The following is a 19,092-nucleotide window of genomic DNA, read 5'->3' on the forward strand; positions in this document are numbered from 1 at the left end:
ATTTTAAACATATTTCTAAAACTACCTTTTAAAATTATCCATCAATTTTTTTTTATTGTAAGAAAAGCTCTTCAATATTTCAGTCATGTCGAAACATTTTCAAATTTTTAATTTTTTATTTTGAAACCGACGCGATGCGATGCGCCTCCGCCCATCTTCGACGATATCACTTCTCCGCTTCGTCCCACTCCGATCGCCTCCGATCGCTTGATGGCGGCGGCGCACGGAGGGCGGCGTCCGTGTGGAGCTTCGGGGACAACAGCAGCGGCGCCTTGGGCATCGAGGCTCCCCTTGCCGACGCGTACGAGCCGACCAGGGTCCCGTCTCTCCCCTCCGACGTCGCCTCTGTAGCCGCCGGACACTATCACTCCCTCGCCGTCACCGCCAGAGGAGACTTGTGGGCTTGGGGCCGAAACGATGAGGGTCAGCTTGGAAGGCACGTTGCGGCGCACAGGTTCGCTGCCTTATACCCCCAAAGCCTTGACTGCGATTTTGTCGTCTCTTACTTGTTTATCTCCCAGATTCACCCTTTGCCCTATTCGTGATCTTTACTGTGATTGCAATTTCTCTGCCAACCTATAACTTATTTTGCTACTTCTGACTTCAATCTTCAATCTCAAAGACAGCATAACAAGGATGACAGCAGAGTTTCCCAAATCATTTTTCGGTTTCTTACATTCGTTTGATTCCTACTTTACTTGAGGCGTTATAGATTTGTGCCGAAATCGTATAGATAATTGGAGTGTGATACCCACCTTGTACCATCCTTTTTTTTCCTAGCTCTATGGAATTTCAAGCATATGATAATTGACAAAGAATTGTGTCATTTTTTCACTCTCATCTTATTGTTGTTGACAGAGCCACATGGAGCCAACCCGAAAAAGTTGCAGGTTTGGATCATGTGGGAGTTAAAGCTGCTTTTGCATCTGGTGTTGTATCTGCAGCCATTGACGATGAAGGCTCTTTATGGGTATGGGGACGATCCAAGCGTGGCCAGCTTGGCCTGGGAAATGGTGTTATGGAAGCTACTAAACCTTCCAAAGTTGAGGCACTTGCAGGTCATCAGATAGTGAAGGTGCTAACTTACTATAAACCCTTCTGTTCATTGGATATCAATTTCGACAAATGCTGTAAAACTCAACTATCACATGGTTTCTTTTTCCACTTTGTATCTCTCTAGTGACATCAAAGAATTTGAAAAAAAAAAACATCTGACTCCTATAACTCCCCTTGGTTTCTGCCTAATTTCCCTTCTCCATCTCCTTCCTTTCTTGTTATGTTCTTGTGAGATATTTTTGCTGGCCTTGTGTTGATGATCTATCAGCTTGCTATGGCTATATTATGAACTTATTAGTCCAGCATAGTCATCTGTACTTAATGAGGAGATTCAGTAATTATTTGGCAGCCTATGTAATGACCATTTATCTAGAATAATAGAGGATGCTATTTTTTTGCTTATACAGTCCGAATGACATGTATATATTCATCATAATAAGTCGACTCAGACAATATGAACTTATTATACCAGCACAGTCATTTGTTCTTAATAAGCAGAGTTGTCTATACAATGACCATTTTTCTAGAATAACAAAAGGTGCTATTCTTTGGTAAGTTTGCTTATGCTAAACACATGGCACATATATCCTTATGAATTTATTACCAACACCTACCATTTGTGCTTAATAAGTAGACTTGGTTGCATTCATGGTTTTAGGAATACATTTGGTATGGTTGACATCACAAAACTTATTGTTCCATTGATGGACACAAGAAACCAATTCAAGACCTTTGATAAAAAGAGAGGGCCAAGCCTTCTGCAATGGGGCTTCTGCGTGCAGCTTCAATAAAGCTTCTGCAAGTGGCTGCAATGGAGCTTCTGCGAGCAACCAAAAAGGTAATGCTTCTGGGTGCAACTGCAGCAGAGCTTGCATGAGCAATTGCCACGATAAGGTAACTCAGGATGAGGAATCTTCTTTTGCTGGAGTGATTCCTTCCTCTTCTCTCCTCCTCTTTCTCTCCTCCTCTGGATCTTCTTTCTCTTCCCCACCTCAATGCCTCTGACATTACAAGTTAGCATTCCTCAAAAGACATCAACACTATATCGATCTGACCAGGGTGTTCCAAAATCCCAGTTCGGAAAGATATTTTATACCTTGGTCATATTATTTTGTAGCCTATATTAATGGCCATCTTTTAATAATACAGAAGCTCCTATTCTTTTCTACAATAAAACAGGACTAATATTTTTTTTCCATCCAGTTTCAGGACTCGTTGTGACAACTTTGTTTTCAATAAGCAGGTATCTTTTGGATGGGGGCATGCATTGGCTCTAACTAAATCTGGTAAGGTGTTTGGTTGGGGTTATGCAAAGGATGGAAGATTAGGCCAAATGGGGCAGAAGCTCTATGTAGCACACGAACCTTTGAAACTTGATAAATCATCGGAGAGTTCGACGTTAATGCTTGATGCAGTCGAGAAATTGGTGGCAGAGAAGATTGAGGAAGAGAAGAGCATGCCCATCATTTGGGAGCCATGCGAAATTCTGGATATGGGTGATTCCAGTGCTTCTGATGTAGCTTGTGGGCTCGATCATTCTTTAGTGCTCTGTGGTAAGTACCTTTTTGCTTATTAGGAAATTTATTGTTATCTTGAATTCTTGATATGCCTTGTTTTTTTTTCTTTCTAATCTTGTTGAGTATCTGTTCTGTTGTATGACGTATTTTTATATTCTTGTTTCTAGGATTGGAATTTTCTAGCTGAAGACCTCTAGCTTCAAGGTTTCTTTTTGTTTTCTTTTTAAATTTTTTGGAGGGTCAAAACTTTTCTATGTTGGACGTATATAAAGCCACTAGATTTGTGGAGTGAGATCTATCTAAAAAATAATTTGAGTGGCTTATTTTTGGCCATTAAGTAGCTTTGGCCCCCAAATCATCTCCCCACATACTCAAGAGATTAGTCTTGGATGACCAATATGAACAATGTAGCATGATCAAGTTTTTTTTTTTTACTAAAAACTACTTGATGACCCTTCATAGCTCCAAAACACAAACTAAGACTTCCTTGAGACTCTCGAGGGCACATATCATGCTTCAATTAATTTTGACATAAAAGTAGTTGATGACTTTTCTCAACTCTGAAAGGAATACTGAGCACATACTAAGTCTTGGATAACCAATGAACAATTTAGGTGCATGAACTACTGTGTCTCATAATTTTTTAATTCAGTCAGTGTCAAATCCCAAACAAAGATCTGTATTCCCCACACTCTTAGGAGCACATAATTCAGCCAGAACTACTTATGACCAAGAACAACTTATTTCAATTCAAAATTTGTTTTCCAAGTAAATCTGGCTACTATGAACCTGATATCCTTGTTTGTCCAAAATAATAAAAATTTTGCCTTAAAAATTCATCAAGTCATGGGTATTTTTTGGTGTGTAAAATGAGAAAGTGCATGCTGTGTGAAATTCTAAATCAGGAAGCATGATTTGGGAACAGTGAAACTAGGTGTGTGATATGAGAATTTTACCAAAAAGAATTGTATCTTTGTTGGTCAGAAATTTTTCTTATAGTTTCATTGTTTATTTCAGGCAATTGCAGTATACTAAGTGGAGGAGACAATACATATGGTCAACTGGGCAGGAACACAGGAGAAGAAGGCTCTGTTCTGCTTCCCGTCGACACGAACACTCTCTCGCTCTCTGTTTCAGCAGGCCTTGGTCACTCTCTTGCCATATGCCAGACTTCATCTGAAGCTTGCACTTCTGTGCTTTCATGGGGATGGAACCGGAGCCACCAGTTGGGGCGTCGGGGGCGAGAAGATGCCCCGGGAACAGTCAAAGCCCTTGATGGAGAAACTCCAACATCAGTTTCTGCTGGGCGTGTGCATTCACTTGCTCTCAGCTCCAAGAAGGAGCTGTGGGTGTGGGGCTCTGGCCGAAATGGCCGACTCGGACTCGGAAGCTCGTCGGACGAGACGGAGCCAGCCATGGTGGAGTCTCTGGCTGGGCTTGATATTCTACAAGCAGTAGCAGGTTTCGACCATAATCTTGTGCTGGTTTCAGAATAGTTATTCAGGTCAGTAATTGCTTTACTAGTTCTGAACTTTTTATCATGGTTATTAGTTACAAACTATGAATTGAACCACTGGTTGTTGGACCAAACAAAAACCGAAATTGGATACCAGTCCAGTTCAGCTTAGTAATCTGAAACATTGTCACTGAAATTAGATCAGCACAGAAATAAACTCAACCAATATTTGCTATTCCCTTTTTCTGTTCATAATTTATCATTAAAAACAAGTGAGACTCACTCAGAATGGTGTGATGAAAATAACTTCATCTTTGTCGAAAAAGATTCCCGATGATCCAGTTCTTGCCGAAATCAGTGGGGGAGTAGTACTAGAGTCAGATTGATACTACTACTACCTATTCAATCTGCATAAGCAGGTGCCTCAATACTTCCTTGATGCTCTTGCTGTGAGGATGTTTTTCATCCCCTATCAAGAATTCATTCACTTCACCCTTAACCTCGATCCAACTGCACCCTGCTGTTTTTGGCACCCTCCGCCTCATTGCGCGCCTAATCTCGGCTACATTGCCCCACAAATTAGCTCTAGCAAACAGGTTCGATAGTAGGACATAGTTACCGGGATTTAGCGGCTCAATGGAAAACAGTTCCCTAGCAGCAACCATACCGATATCAATTTCACAGTGTATCCTGCACGCGTTGAGCAAGGCTCCCCAAACACCAGCATGTGGTTTGATAGGCATGCCCTTTACAAAGTCATATGCCTCTTTAACAAGTCCTGCTCGACCATACAAATCGACTATGCAAGCATAATGGTCAGCTGATGGTTCGATCAAGTAATCTCTGCTCATGCATTCAAAATACTCGCGTCCGGTATCGATGAACCCAGCATGACTGCACGCAGTTAAGATGCCCAGAAAAGTGATTGAATCAGGTCGGATACCTGATTCTATCATCTCAGTGAAAAATTCCATAGCATCTTCTTCATGCCCATGACTGACAAAACCTAAGATAATTATGTTGTATGACACCACATCCTTGTCGGGAATTTCAGCAAACACCCTATAAGCCTCATGAACATCACCAGATTTAGCATACATATCGAGCAATGAATTGAATACGTAACAATTCATCTGGATGCAACTTTTCTCCAAGAACCCATGAAGTTGTGTCGCGATTTCTAAAGCTCCCAAATGCCCACAAGCCGACATCAACATCGCCATGCTCACATGGTTAGGTTTTATATTTCTCAAGTTCATTTCCTTGAAGAGGCTCATAACTTGGTACCATCCTCCATCTCGACAATATCCAGCCATCAGTGCATTCCAAGAACTGATCTCTCTTTCGGTCATCTGATCGAACAGTTCTCGAGCGCTCGAAGTGTCTCCAATACCCGCATATCCGGATATCATAACGTTCCATGAGACTGAATCCTTGTGAGACATCTTATCGAATAGTTCACGAGCAGCTTCCATGTCCCCTTCCTTGCAATAGTGTGAGATCATTGTATTGCATAACACAACATTGTCCTCTGAGGAAGTCCATAGCAGTTGTGAAGCTTCTTGGATGCGACCGACTCTCGTGTACATGTCTGCTAATGTTGCTTGCACATACATGGAGGAATTGTGCCCCAGTTTAGTGGAATGAGCATGAACTTGATTGCCCTCTCGTATGGCCTTCAAAAATGAGCATGCTTTGAGCACGGAAGATATCGTAAAAGGGTTCGGATGAGCTCCTCTTTGATGCATCATTCTGTAGATCAGAATCGCCTCCCTGGTCACCTCAGATTGATAGTTCGAGTAGGACGTGATGATCGTGGTCCAAAGAAAAACATTCGCTGAATCGACGAGGTTATCAAATACCATGCGAGCATAATCTCGATCGCCCAACTTTTTACTGCAGAAGCTTATGAGCTTGACGGCTGCATAATTATCACGATCGAAGCCATTGGTGACTATTTGAGCATGAACTTGCAGAAATGATCTGGATGATGTGCATTTCTCAAGATATTTCAAAGAATTCTCTAAGATTCCCAACATTCAAGCAAGTCGATGATTTTGATATGATACCACACCAATGCGCCTCAGAAATCCTGCCCTGAACAATGAAAACTCTTAATTATTCAGAGATCAAAGAACATTGGTGCATAGTTGAGGAAAGTCGCAAAAGATCAAAACTGGGCGCCCAAAAATCAAGCTTTGTGCACCAGAAGACGAGAAGAAACCATAGAATTTGGAACTCGATCAATGAATGAAGTTATTCGAAATGGAAACTGGAGCATCCGAATGCAAGATGAAAGCATAGCCATTTCGTACCCATTCGACGAATGAAGTTCTCGGAAACCCTAGGGATCGAAGGGGAAGCAAATGGAAACCAGAGGGACGATAACTTACGGTTCGAAGTCCTGCCGCTATGTAAACAAGGCATTTTCCATGCTTGAGATCGAGAAGCAGCAGACAACCCTTTCTTCCTCGATCTTTCCGCAAGTCATCGCCGACATCGGCGCCATATAACTCATTAAACTAGGTTTTAGGAGAACTGGCAGAGCGACTCCAGAGATTTCGAACCAGTTCAAAAGGAACCAAAACCCTAAAATCTTAAGGCTACAAAGCGGAATATTCGCGCGCCGCCGAGACTTCCGTTCTTCCGCCGCCGCCGCCGCCGCCGCTTCGAACCTTCTAGACTTATTATTACTTTTCATTTTTCATTTTGCCGCCTGTATTTCAAATAATTACATTTTTATCTCCTCTTCTCTCTATAAACAATCTGTTTACTTGGAAAAACCTGATTATTTGTTTAAAATTATCAATTTAATTGATTCTTAAATAATACAATATCATCGTCATATCAGTAAATAAGTTATAATTCAAGAATATAATTATCATGACTGCTTAAGATTTTTATAATTTTAAAAGTTAATAAATTTTTTTTTTTTCATGATTATTTTTTGATTTTAAAATTTAATTAATTAAAATATATTATAAAATTTAATTGAGATCAAGTTAATTAATTTAAATTTTTATAAATTTAAAAGAGATGGAAGGAGGTGGAGACCGATAGTAAACATGCGGCAATTGCCCATCTAAAACTTCAGAATGTCCTAAAAACTACACTTTTAAAATGATATACCTATTTGTCATTATGCTCTTTATATATTTTTTTCAAAACATCCGAATCATAATTTATTAAAAAAAATTAGTTTTTAAATTTAGATACGTGTAGATATTTTTCAATTTGTATGTTGATTTTTCTTATTTAAATGGAATCAGATAAAATAAAAATAAAAACTTAATTATATTATCAAAAAAGTTTATATAAAATATATTAATAATTTGAATTTTTTTATTTAATCATTGAATTCAAGATAATCCTCTAATTTTATTCATTTTTATTGTTTATTTTAAAGTTTTAATAAAAAATTTAAAAAATACAAAAGATGATTAATAAAAAAGTCAAATTCTATTTTTAAATATCTAATTACAAAAAGTCAAAAATAAAGATGATAAGTCAGAAGTCAACGTCACCCATCAGTCCCAACTGAATTAATTAATTTTTTTATTAATTTAAAAAAAAAATTCAGTCGGTTGAGTTTGTTTAAAAAAATTTTTATTTGATCATCTATTCAATTTTTAACCCGATTCAAAATTGTCAACGTAACGTTCTAAAAAAAATAATAAAATAAAACAAAACAAAAAAAGACAAAGCGTTCTTTGTGTCAGAATTCATCATTTTGATTCTCTATAACCTAACTCACAATTAGTTATGAAAAGGTTGACTATTTTAACTTTATATCCTTATCAATTTCAATAAGTGGATCCTGTACTTAAGTCAACTCAATCATCTTCCGTGGGACCGGATCGGCCACCCTCAGGGATTGAGTCCACGAGACTGATTGGGATTTATCATTTTTTTGAAAATATTCATGCTCATATACTTAGAGCATCTGCATTGGTGGGTTCATGGAGTGTTATAACGTTCGATGAACGTTAAAACCAGTGTAGCGCAAGAATTATTTGGGTGGGGCCCACACAAAGCCATGAACGCGTTCAATTCAATGAACGCGTTAATGGCATTTTTTTTTATTTTTTTAATGCCTATGGCCCACCACAAGCTCAGTACGCGTTCATTTGTCTTTTTTTTTTATTTTTTTAATGCCTATGGCCCACCACAAGCAGTAGAGAGGAATTAACGGGTCCCACAAATAATGAAGGTGGTTGTTAAAACGAATGTGAGAGAATGGATGTGTTAATATGATGTATATGTGGCATGTGGATCCCACATTTTTTGATGAGATGGTGGATGTTATAACACCCACCAATGTGGATGCTCTTATGTAATGTTAAACTTGAAAACTTCAGCTTCACTCTATTTGCTGGAGATGTTTTTAATTAATTAATTCGATAAAAAATTAAAATACTGTTTCTGTTGGTTTCAACTTGAAGAAACACTCGAATTCCAAATGCACGCAATATTGTTGTGTTCTTCCTCCGTTGACTTTGAAGACAACTGCTTCTCCTTCATCCATCCATTGACTTTAGATATATAAATTATATTGCCAATTCCTTCTTGCAGCATTTATTTAATTAGTTGTAGTCGTTTTGAGTAATTTTCGATAAATCAAGATGCTAACTAATTTGATATCACAAGGAATATGAACAAGCTGAGAGAATACGGTGGAGGTTGTGTCGTCTTTGGTAGTTCTGCTGCTCCTCCTCCTCCTCCTCCTCCTCGCCGGTGCACAGGCTGCATCGGGAGAGCGGCCACAATTACCATCTGCTGAGTGCCCGACGAGCTGCGGGAATGTAACCGTCCCCTACCCGTTCGGCATCGGCCGCAACTGCTCCATCGGCGACGAGTACACGCTCACCTGCAGGAAGAACGCCGACGGCCTCGACCGGCCTTTTATCCACGGCACGGAGATCATCGAGATCTTGTTGGCGGAGGGCAAAGGGCGGGTGTACAACCCGATCTCGTCGAATTGCTACGATGGTCGGGGCATCTCGGCATGGTCTTTCAACATGAGCGGATGAAAGAGGAAGGTGATATGGAATTGATTCAAGAACTTAGCGAGCTGATCAAGAGATGTTTGTGCTTGAAGGGGGAAGAAAGGCCTACTATGAAGGAAGTGGTTGAGGAGTTGCATACACTAAGACAGTTCATGCAACACCCATGGTCACAAGACAATGTTGAGAGGGAGAGCTTGCTAGGAGAGATCACAACTCACACTCACATTGATGGAAGAGAATTAAGCATCTTCGATCTATAGTTGCGACCCGTACGAAACATTGCATACAGAAGGTAATTAGTTGAAGACACAATCGTCTTACCCAATCTAATCTCATCATCCTCCTCATCGGTTAATATGCCATAAATGAATAGACAACATTATGTCAAGTATGCTTGTATGTGTTTTATGTATTTGTTGTTAAGATTTGTGAAGGTTAGTTTGTATTATGTGTGAATTTTATGAATGTTACAGATAATATATTTACCATTTCATTACTTTAGTTTGCATGACAAAATTAAGACATCATTTTAGTTCAATTTAATTTATCGTTGATGTATATACATAGATTTTTTTCCTATCATTTCATCATTCTTTATTTAATTTCTCTGTGGGTCAAATTAAGAACACTATCTTAATTGTAGTTACACTGTTCTTCTTTGGAGTAATCTTGAGTTAAGTGATAGTTTAGATGTGGATTTTATTTAAAATTGAAGTGTCTTTTAACCATTTAAGCTAGTGGATTATGTGGGTTTGGATAGTTTAATATTATGCTCGTTTTGGATTAGATTTGAATCCAAATAGATCTAATTAGGGATGACAAAAATATTTAGAGGAATAAATAAGAGATAAATTGTATTATTAATTTATCCGCGATATATTACTTTTAAAATTAATAGATTATTTATCCTATTAAATTCTTGGTCTCTTTTCGATAATATTAAATATTTGATTAAAATCGAATCAAATTAATTAAAATTGAATTGAATTAATTTTTTTTTGAATTAATCAAACATATTGAATTTTTATATAAAAATTGAATAAATCGAACCGATAAAATATTGATTAATTCGATAAAAAAATTAAATTAATTAAAATAATTAAAATTTTTAAATATTACAAGATTTATCGATTAATTAGACATTTGTGGAATTTATTAGAAATTTATTTTTTATTTTAATTAATTTAATTTAATTGAATAATAAATTTTAAATTAAACTCAACCGAATTAACTGAATTAATATTTTTTAAAAAAAAATTAAAAATTAAAATCGAATTAAAATTTTCAATTGATTTGTTTCATTTAATCCAACTTTTTATTTATCTTGACTGGTGCTTGCTAAGGTGACTTTTAATAAATTGTATTTTTTTTTAAATTGCTAAAAAAACTAAAAAAAAAATCAAATTAGATTTTATGGATTTTATCAGGTTTATTATTGGAAAAGAAAAAGAAAAAGAAATAAAAAGGTCTGTCGAGTCATCATTCATCCTTGTTAAACCCTAACGCCTTCGGTCTCAACATCTCCGCGATGTTGATTCCGGCTGATGTCTCCGTTTCTCTCTTATCGCCGGAGTCCCTCTCGGCTTCGGGAAGGGACGCCGACAAGCTCAGTCTACCGGTGCTGCAGTCGAAGATGAAGTGCGACCCCGAGGGGTACGAGGCGGAGCTGCTACTCCTCTACCGCCACTTCGAGTCCTCCCTCTATCTTTTCCACCACCAGTCCGCCCTCAGCACCTCCTCGGACCCCTCCGTCGCCAAGGACCTTGCCGACTTGGCGCTGTTCCTCGCCCACGTCACCCCCTTTTACATGGATAAGCTCGCCGACTTCCCACGTAAGATCGCCGACCTCCTCCGCACCAACGCACGGTCCCTTCCGTCGTCACTCAGGAGTCATCTCGCCCAGGCCCTGATCCTCCTTGTGAATAGGAAGGTACATGTTTCTCGTATCACCGAACATGCTTCAAAATGCTCCTTTGAAGATTTCTTAGCATGCATATTCTATCACCTTTCTGTTGTGAGATTATTTGGTTCAAGAATGCTCCTTTGAAGAGCAATGCAGCAAGACTACATTTTATGATGTTAAGTTGTGTCCTAAAGTATCTTTAACAAAGTGTTCCTTTGTTCATCTCAAAATGTTCTCAAAGGTCTTTTTTTTCCTCAATCCTATAGTTCTATAAGTCTGACTGACTTGTGTACAGATTGATGTGTTAACAAAATTTGAAAAACTAAATCTTGTGCTACCTTGATAAGCAAATAAGATGAGGTTTTGTTCTATTTTGCTTTTGCCCAATATTGCTATCAAAATCAGGTGGCGATGATTTTGAGTTACATTCAGTTTGATATGTACACACACATATTGGGTTTCATGATGTAATTTGTAGCCTGTCATTAAGCACCTTTTATTGTATCTGATAAGTTTCTATTGTTTTCAGATTGTTGACATTGAAGAAATTCTCGAGTTATTTATGGAACTTCAGATTCTCGATGATCGAATTTTAAGAAAATTGGCCTTTTCACATATTGTGCACTACATTCGGCGTATGAATCAGAAACATAAAAATGAAGCCAAGAACCGGAAGCTGCAGAACATTCTATTTTTGATGCTGCAGGTACTGCTATTTTCTCAAGATTCTTATTGTTTCTAGCTTGAATTGGCTTTAACTTGTTTTGGGCATCATAACCTTTAATCTTGCTTGTATACTACCAACAAATAATTCATAGACTACTATTTACCAACTTCTGTTATGTTCTTTTTCATAGGGGGAGGAGGAGTTGAAGGCTAAAAGGTCCCTTGTCATTCTTTGTGATCTTCATCGAAGAAGGGTTTGGTTTGAGGACCGTACTGCTAATGCCATTTGCACTGCATGTTTCCACACATCTTCAAGGTATGTATTTGGATTATCTGTTTTGATGTGTACAACTGAATTTGAGCTGATTTTGAATCTCAAATCACCTGGGCTCAATTGTGAAAAGGTTGTCTTTGAACAACTAATCTGGGTGAAATTAGTTTTATGAAAGCTAAGATAGTTTGGATTAACCAGAATGACATGATAAAATAGGAGGATTTGGTTTCAAGCTATGCTAAACATGAAATTAGCTATGCTTAAATAGGATTTAGCTCTAATTGGCTCATCTGCTCAAAGGTATTTACAAAGGGATATATGTGTCTCAAACTAAAACTAGTTGATAGTCATGCTGGATGACAACTTTTATGAGAATCTGCACTTATCATTTATACAATCTTCCATAAAGTTTCTACTCTTACTTTTATTTTTTAATTCTAAGGTAGTTTTCACTGGTTTATTATTCACAATGTCAATGAAATGACATCCATTACTAAAGGCAATTTTGATGCACAATACTCATGTATGTTATTTAGTTTTGATAAGTATAATTATGTAAATAGTTTTTGAGGAAGCTTTGTCATATAAGTCTTGGATTTTTTTTTATTTGTCAACTGCTAGATGTAGAATAATGGTTTTAAAACTTTTGTTTCACAAGTCTTGTTCCTATTTTGTTCAGGGTTATGATATCTTCTCTTTCGTTTCTTCTTGGTTATGAACGGGTTGAAGTGGAAGATGACAGTGATGCTTCAAGCAGTGAAGATGATACTACTCGAGAACCGATCAATCTTAGCCGAGAAGCTATTTATAAGGTTTTTCTACTAATCCTTTCATCTGCTCATATGTTGGTTTAGGATTTTGCAGTGTTTCATCTATGGTTAGGCAATATGCATTTGAAACCACTGTGAACAAATGTCTTTTTCACACAGGATATTTTCATAGTAGTATTACTGCTTTGGAAGCAGCTTTACCAAGTAATTGATGAAAATATGAAACACTGCAATTTTTTAGAAACTTGTTCCTATGCCTCTGATGTAATATCTTGAATGTGCACTCATCCTATAGATCAACTGTTTTAGCTTTTGGTTAGCTTTATAAATGACTGGTATGGTTACATTATTTAATCAATGATTATATAATGTATGCTGGATGTTGAATTTGAAATGTGCAATTTTGAATTATTTCACTTGTACAAGTATAAGCTCTATTGTTACTTTCTTTCTTACCTCACTTCTTACAAAATGATTCAACTATAGAAATCACTCTTTTATTGCAAGTTGCTAAATAAATTATTTTTTTCTCATCAAGTTTTATATGTTTGTTGAAGTGCAAATGTTTAGTAAGTGAGCAAATGACTCCCATAACTAAAAGTATTTTCAAGTTGGGACTTTTCCAAATTTTCTTTTTTCACTACTTAGATATTTAGTAAACAGGTTAAGATGATATGGAAATGTTCAAAGATTAGTGATTTTATAGTTAGGCAAGCTTTGTAATTAGAGTTGAAGGTGCAATGAATAAAGGGAGACCAACAGAAATACTGTTAGCAGATTTAAATGATGTAAGAGAGCTGAATATATTAGCAGTGTAGTATTGAACGAAGTTTAATAGAATGGTAAGGTCCATGTTGACTGCAAATAGTTGGCGCTAAAACAGTTTGATGATGCTAACTATTCTACTTTGAGATGGGTCTCTCTGTTTTTCTTTTGTTTTATTTCCTTCTCTTTGAATAAACCCACAAGCCTCTTTTCTAGTATTCTAGTATTTGTTAAATAAGGTAACTTGAAGTATGTGTATCATACTCTCCACCAGTTGATCCAGGTGAGTTTGGCTTACATTTTCTTGTAATTTTCTTCTGACACTTTGAATATTTATTTCTATCACTGACAGTATAGCAACTAAAGTTTAATCTTCCTTTTCATTAGGAGCCTGCAGTAACCATTCGAAAGTCTTCTCTATAAAACTGTTGCACTAACTGTTTCTCTTTGATTTCCCAGGCACAAAATAAAGGCACGAGTGCCAGCAAGAAAAAAAAGAAGGCAAAGCTGCAGCGTGTAATCCGCAACATGAAGAGACACCAACGAGTAGCATCACAGAATAATAGTTCCAGTTACTATTCACCTCTTTCACATTTAAAGGACGCACAGGTTGAATACTCCCTCTGCACTAGTTCAGTGATTGAAGTCCTTGTATAATCTTGAGTTCTTGACATAAGTTTCAATGGATCTTGCCTTAGGGTTTTGCTGAGAAACTGTTCTCCCGTCTTCAGAAATGCAATGAACGCTTTGAGGTAGCCATTTTTTTTATCTTTCCCCTTACTAGTTTTCTGAAATTTGCTTTCCAGTATCAAGCAATTTGTGTTGAAAATTTGTTGATTAATTGTTTCTATATGTTATTATTAATCTGATGGAATATCTTCTAATTACATTTGTTGTTAATTTATGATAGTAATAGAACTCTTAATTTTGGCAGTGCCAAGACATCATCAATATGTCATATTTGATAAGATAACTCCATTTCCACCCAATTTTCTGAGGAAATAAAATGGAGGAATTGGATACAATTCAGCACCTTCCTCTCTCAACATGAGAAACTGTTAACTAGTCTTTTCATTTACCTAATATTTGCAATCAAATAAACATATTAACTGAGAAATATGTTAAAAACAGTCAATGTATAGTCGTTGTCGATGACCTTTACTCTAAATCTCACGTAGCCTTTACTCTAGATCTCTTATAGCGCTTTAGTTTACTATTTTATATGAATCTGATGCTAGTTAAATGAGCTTGGCTTTCTGCATGTTGCTTAATATTTGAAGTGTGACATTTCTTGTTATCGCTTTGTGTGCAGGTTAGGATGATGATGTTGAAAGTAATTGCCAGGACTGTTGGAATGCATCGATTGATCTTGTTGAATTTTTATCCTTTTCTCCAAAAATATGTTCAGGTATTTGATTTTTTGGATTAATAATTTTCTGTTTATCATATGTTAGCATGAACTGAGCTAAGTTTTTATTCTCAGCCTCATCAACGTGATGTCACAGAGTTGCTTGCTGCTGCAGTCCAGGCCTGCCACGATATGGTAATGTTTTCTTGTTCCTGCTTTAATATCAAGCTCATCTCCATGTTACCGTAGTCAAGACAAATCATTTAAAAATATCTCCTCTTTTGAGTAAAATTGCTTAATAAAGCCAACTTTGATTTTAGGTACCTCCTGATGCAGTGGAGCCATTATTCAAACAAATTGTTAATCAGTTTGTTCATGATCGATCTCGCACGGAGGTATTATTCAACACAAACTTCGAAACATATTTGTATATATTTTTTATTTTTTGTTATCTATTACTATTATTACCATGGTTGAAGTTGAATTATCAACCCTTCTGTCTTGTTTGTCAGGCCATCGCTGTTGGACTGAATGTTGTCAGAGAGATATGTATCAGAATGCCTCTGGTATTGCTTATCATCTAGCCAACTGTTCAAATTTATTGCAATTTTTCTGTACATCAGCATGTATGATATGCATTATTTTCTATTGCTGAATGTTCTCTACTATTTTTCCGCCAGCAGTTTACCTTTACTTCATTTGGTATTTAATTTGTCAAATTAATGGTGTTCATTGTTTGTGGAAGTTGAATCCTCATTACAAATTTATGTTCTAAGAATATAAAAAATTGAAGTATCATTTGGAGGGTGGCAATAGGTTTTTTTTGTTTGATCATTGTGTTTTAAAAGCAGTCGTACTCTTTGTGGTCCATTGGACCAAAGCGAGAAAAAGTACTGTTGATACGTTTAATGGGTAATCCTGTGCATTTCCTAGAATTTGACCTTTTCGGAACTAGTTTCCATGGTCGACATGGCTGGTCTGCTTGATTTTACTTTTGCTTGTTCCAGTGCACACATCCCTTGCCCAATCCTAGTAAAACTGTATCATACATGATCCGTCCTGCAAACTGAACATGTTTCTAAGTTAGTTTTCTGATGATTAAATCTGTCATCTTTATCACCATCTTCACAATTCACTCAAATGCTTATTAAATATGCATGTTCATTTGTCTCCTTACTTTTGTATACAGATGTAAATTTCTCTTAACCATGTGTAGCTCTGCAACATGTTATCTGTCTTTAATCGTATTCTTATTTTTCTTTTTCTTCAAATTTTTAGGAGAATAACACTGTTATATGACTAGTCAACTACAAACATAAAAGAAGCTTTTACAGTCTTGACATAAATAGTTGGCTTACCAGACATTCTTCTTGTTTGTAGTTAATGAATGAAGATCTCCTTCAAGATTTGGTCTTATACAAAAAGTCTCATGAGAAGGCCGTTTCCTCAGCAGCTCGTTCCTTGATGACTTTATTTAGAGAGGTTAGAATATCCAATTTTTTTCTTCTAATTTTGAGTTTTGATACACACACACACACACACACACACGTGTCAAGTCATTTATAATCCTCTTTTGTTTATCTGCAGATATGCCCTTCATTATTGGTCAAAAAGGACCGTGGTCGGCCAGTGAATCCCAAAGCTAGGCCTAAAGCTTATGGAGAAGTTAGTGTGCCTTCTGATGTGCCTGACATCGAGTTGCTGCAAGATGATGACGGGGAGCCTTCTGCATCAGATTTGAATGAGGATGGCAGCAATGAAGAGCCAGAGGGTGAGAATGTTTCTTCAGAAGATGGAGAAGAAGATGACGATGCTTCAGATGAAGGAAATGAAGACGAGGATGAGGAAGAAATTGACGAGCTAGAAGATGATGATAGCATTGGCGAGGAGGAAAATGATAGTGATGATTCTGATAACGATGATGAAGCAACCCAGTATGACTATGATAGTGATGTCAGAGACATGGAAGAAACTGATATGAATGTGGATTCCTCCAAGTCTTCAGCGGAGAAGATGGCTAATAAAAACTCTGATGAAGACGATGACAACGTTGATGCTCAAAGTAATTCAGATGATGATAATGATGAGAACAAGGACGGGATCAATACCAAATCAAAGAAGAGGAAGTTTGTGGATTATATTGGGCAACTTAATGCTTCAGAATCAAGTCTTCGTGCCCTAAAAAAGCTAGCTATGGCCAAGGCTGCACAGAAAGCATCTGATGAGACTGATGGAATTCTTTCTAATGAAGATTTTCAGCGCATAAAAGAATTGAAGGTATGATTATTGGTAAACTTCTTGCTAGTTTACCATGTAGGAATCTCACAAGCTGTGCGCTGTATTTATTTTCTTTGTTCTAACATGGATGCTATGAAGCTTGATTGTGTGTACAGTAGTGATTTACCTCGCAGGAATCTCATAAGATCTGGTCTTTGTCATAAATCTGTAGGCAAAGAAAGAAGCAAAACTGGCTATGGCTCAACATGGAATTTTACGACACGGTTCAGACTCCAAAGGCTCTTCTTTTAAAATCCCTTCTTCTGAGCAACTGAGTATGAAACCTGTGGATCCTGCTATGCTCGAAGTGAGTTCTCAATGATATATATATATATTTATCCCTTATACTGCTGCATATATACAAAGCCAATCAACATACTCAAATTGCACCAAACGAGACCTCTCTGTTTGCAGCTGTTGATCTTCATGCAAAACCTGCATGATTGTCTTGAACAAGCAATGATTGATAATTATAGTCGATACTTTCTTGGTGCACTGAACTTCAACTTGTAAGATACACTAATCCTCCTGGTACCTCGTTACCTGCTTCCTATAGGTCCACATTAGACGAAAGCTTACGAAGGATGAGAGATTGGCACTAGTAAAGGCTGGGAGAGAGGATAGAGGAAAGTACCAAGCCAGAGCTGCAGTGAAACAGAAAAAGGTGAAGTTTATCTTTTGGTTTCAATTATTTCCAGGACATGATGCAGTTCTTTCTAAAGCTGCAATTATATCTGCTGTTCGCAATGGTTGATTGAGTTATATTTATGATCCGTGTATCCATTAGAGATCCTATTATATGTTGAACCTTGTTCTTCAGTTGGCACATCTAAAAATTCATGCATCCACTATTTATGATCCTTTTCACTCTGTTTATGCATCGACTGCTGACCTGCCTGATATGCTACTGGTTAATAACAGACTGGTGGCACGAGCAATCGGCAAAAGGAGCACAAAAAGAAGATGCCTCTTGCTGCGAAACGATCGAAGGTGGCTCGATCCAGGCAGGAAAAGAAGAAGCAAGAAAGGAGAACAGGGAAGCAGTTCCGGGGAAGGAAAGCCTGGAAGTGAAGATGGTCAGATGCTTCTCACCCCCATCAAATGTTTTTCTTTTCTTTTGTTGGTGTTGCTTATTTGGTAGGCAAATCAAAGAACAATAATTTATAACCTCAAAAATTCCTTTCTAAAAAGTTCTTTTTACTGTCTCCTTCCACTTTATTATGTAATGATCCTTTAAGATGAGCTGAGTAAATTTTGAGTTGGTTTATGTAAGATTCAGTCACCATATTTAGTTCATGTATTTATCGTTTAATAATTTGCTGCAATCTTAAAGTTTATGTAAGATTCAGTCACTATATTTGACTGAAATAATTCAAATTTTAAAGTTTCAAAATTTTTTATGGAATACAATATTAATTGAATATATAGTTATCATTTTAAACTAAAATGAATATAAATAAATAAATAAATAGGTAAGCTGAATGTCAAGTCCAGACAAAGAAGAAGTAGGAAGATAAATCGAGTAAAAACCGAGGAAATTGGTGATTGTTGTTGACTTGTGAAGCATGAAAATGTGTTTCATGGACCATGTTGTGAGATTAAAGATGGTTTATTCATAATTAAAATGATTTATTAAAAATATGTGAGGTTAAACTTTATCAAATTCAATTAGAAATAAATATTATTCACACCACTTTAATTATATTAAAACTTTGACGCTGGCTAGCATTTTTTTTAATATTTTGATAAAAATCTAAAATAAGACCATAATGATTGATTTGTAGATTAAATCTTCAGAAAAATGTTAAAATTATGGTAATAATGTCATGCGATTTGATTTTTTGTAGACTTTTTTGTATTAATTATTGTAGTGTTTTTTGTTGAATTAATGCATCTTTGATGACCACATGTTTGGCATGATTTTTTTTTATAATTCAGATGTCATTGATTAATCTGGAAGATAGATGATATTTTCCTCTATTTTCGCTTACTCGATAAATCTAAATTATAGTAAAGTTTGAATATTTGAACAGTGATATCTAAATATGCATAAA

At 36.6% G+C, this 19,092-nt stretch overlaps 3 protein-coding genes across 3 annotated transcripts; 2 read left to right on the forward strand and 1 right to left on the reverse strand.

The window, feature by feature from the left end:
* Positions 1 to 115: 115 nt before the first annotated feature.
* LOC141827662 (ultraviolet-B receptor UVR8) lies at positions 116 to 4,166 on the forward strand. The gene is made up of 4 exons (XM_074714964.1): positions 116 to 454; positions 859 to 1,075; positions 2,300 to 2,609; positions 3,591 to 4,166. The coding sequence occupies exons 1-4, from the start codon at positions 135 to 137 to the stop codon at positions 4,067 to 4,069; spliced, it is 1,326 nt and encodes a 441-aa protein (XP_074571065.1). The 5' UTR covers positions 116 to 134; the 3' UTR covers positions 4,070 to 4,166.
* A 146-nt stretch (positions 4,167 to 4,312) lies between these two features.
* Positions 4,313 to 6,439, reverse strand: LOC141827661 (pentatricopeptide repeat-containing protein At5g66520-like). Its single transcript, XM_074714963.1, has 2 exons — positions 6,423 to 6,439; positions 4,313 to 6,126 (listed from the first exon to the last, which is right to left on the reverse strand). The coding sequence occupies exon 2, from the start codon at positions 6,066 to 6,068 to the stop codon at positions 4,428 to 4,430; it is 1,641 nt and encodes a 546-aa protein (XP_074571064.1). The 5' UTR covers positions 6,069 to 6,126; positions 6,423 to 6,439; the 3' UTR covers positions 4,313 to 4,427.
* Positions 6,440 to 10,563: 4,124 nt separating this feature from the next.
* LOC141826776 (uncharacterized) lies at positions 10,564 to 18,214 on the forward strand. The gene is made up of 15 exons (XM_074714077.1): positions 10,564 to 10,965; positions 11,468 to 11,644; positions 11,796 to 11,920; positions 12,558 to 12,690; positions 13,873 to 14,022; positions 14,112 to 14,165; positions 14,726 to 14,821; positions 14,897 to 14,956; positions 15,082 to 15,156; positions 15,274 to 15,327; positions 16,142 to 16,243; positions 16,349 to 17,038; positions 17,211 to 17,345; positions 17,595 to 17,702; positions 17,960 to 18,214. The coding sequence occupies exons 1-15, from the start codon at positions 10,564 to 10,566 to the stop codon at positions 18,107 to 18,109; spliced, it is 2,511 nt and encodes an 836-aa protein (XP_074570178.1). The 3' UTR covers positions 18,110 to 18,214.
* The last annotated feature ends 878 nt before the right edge of the window (positions 18,215 to 19,092 follow it).

This window comes from Curcuma longa, chromosome 4, assembly GCF_044706935.1.
Source record: "Curcuma longa cultivar G26 ecotype Majalengka, Jawa Barat chromosome 4, ITB_CL_G26_1.1, whole genome shotgun sequence".
Lineage (NCBI taxonomy): Eukaryota > Viridiplantae > Streptophyta > Magnoliopsida > Zingiberales > Zingiberaceae > Curcuma > Curcuma longa.

What these genes read in the sequence shown, in the direction of transcription:
- LOC141827662 (XM_074714964.1), top strand. Translation starts at nt 135, where the DNA reads ATGCGATGCGCCTCCGCCCATCTTCGACGATATCACTTCTCCGCTTCG. An exon ending in CAGGTCATCAGATAGTGAAG is followed by an intron (nt 1,076 to 2,299) that starts GTGCTAACTTAC and finishes TTCAATAAGCAG; the next exon opens with GTATCTTTTGGATGGGGGCA. An exon ending in TCATTCTTTAGTGCTCTGTG is followed by an intron (nt 2,610 to 3,590) that starts GTAAGTACCTTT and finishes TGTTTATTTCAG; the next exon opens with GCAATTGCAGTATACTAAGT.
- LOC141827661 (XM_074714963.1), bottom strand. Translation starts at nt 6,068, where the DNA reads ATGTTGGGAATCTTAGAGAATTCTTTGAAATATCTTGAGAAATGCACA.
- LOC141826776 (XM_074714077.1), top strand. Translation starts at nt 10,564, where the DNA reads ATGTTGATTCCGGCTGATGTCTCCGTTTCTCTCTTATCGCCGGAGTCC. An exon ending in TGTTTCCACACATCTTCAAG is followed by an intron (nt 11,921 to 12,557) that starts GTATGTATTTGG and finishes TATTTTGTTCAG; the next exon opens with GGTTATGATATCTTCTCTTT. An exon ending in TGGATCCTGCTATGCTCGAA is followed by an intron (nt 17,346 to 17,594) that starts GTGAGTTCTCAA and finishes TGCTTCCTATAG; the next exon opens with GTCCACATTAGACGAAAGCT.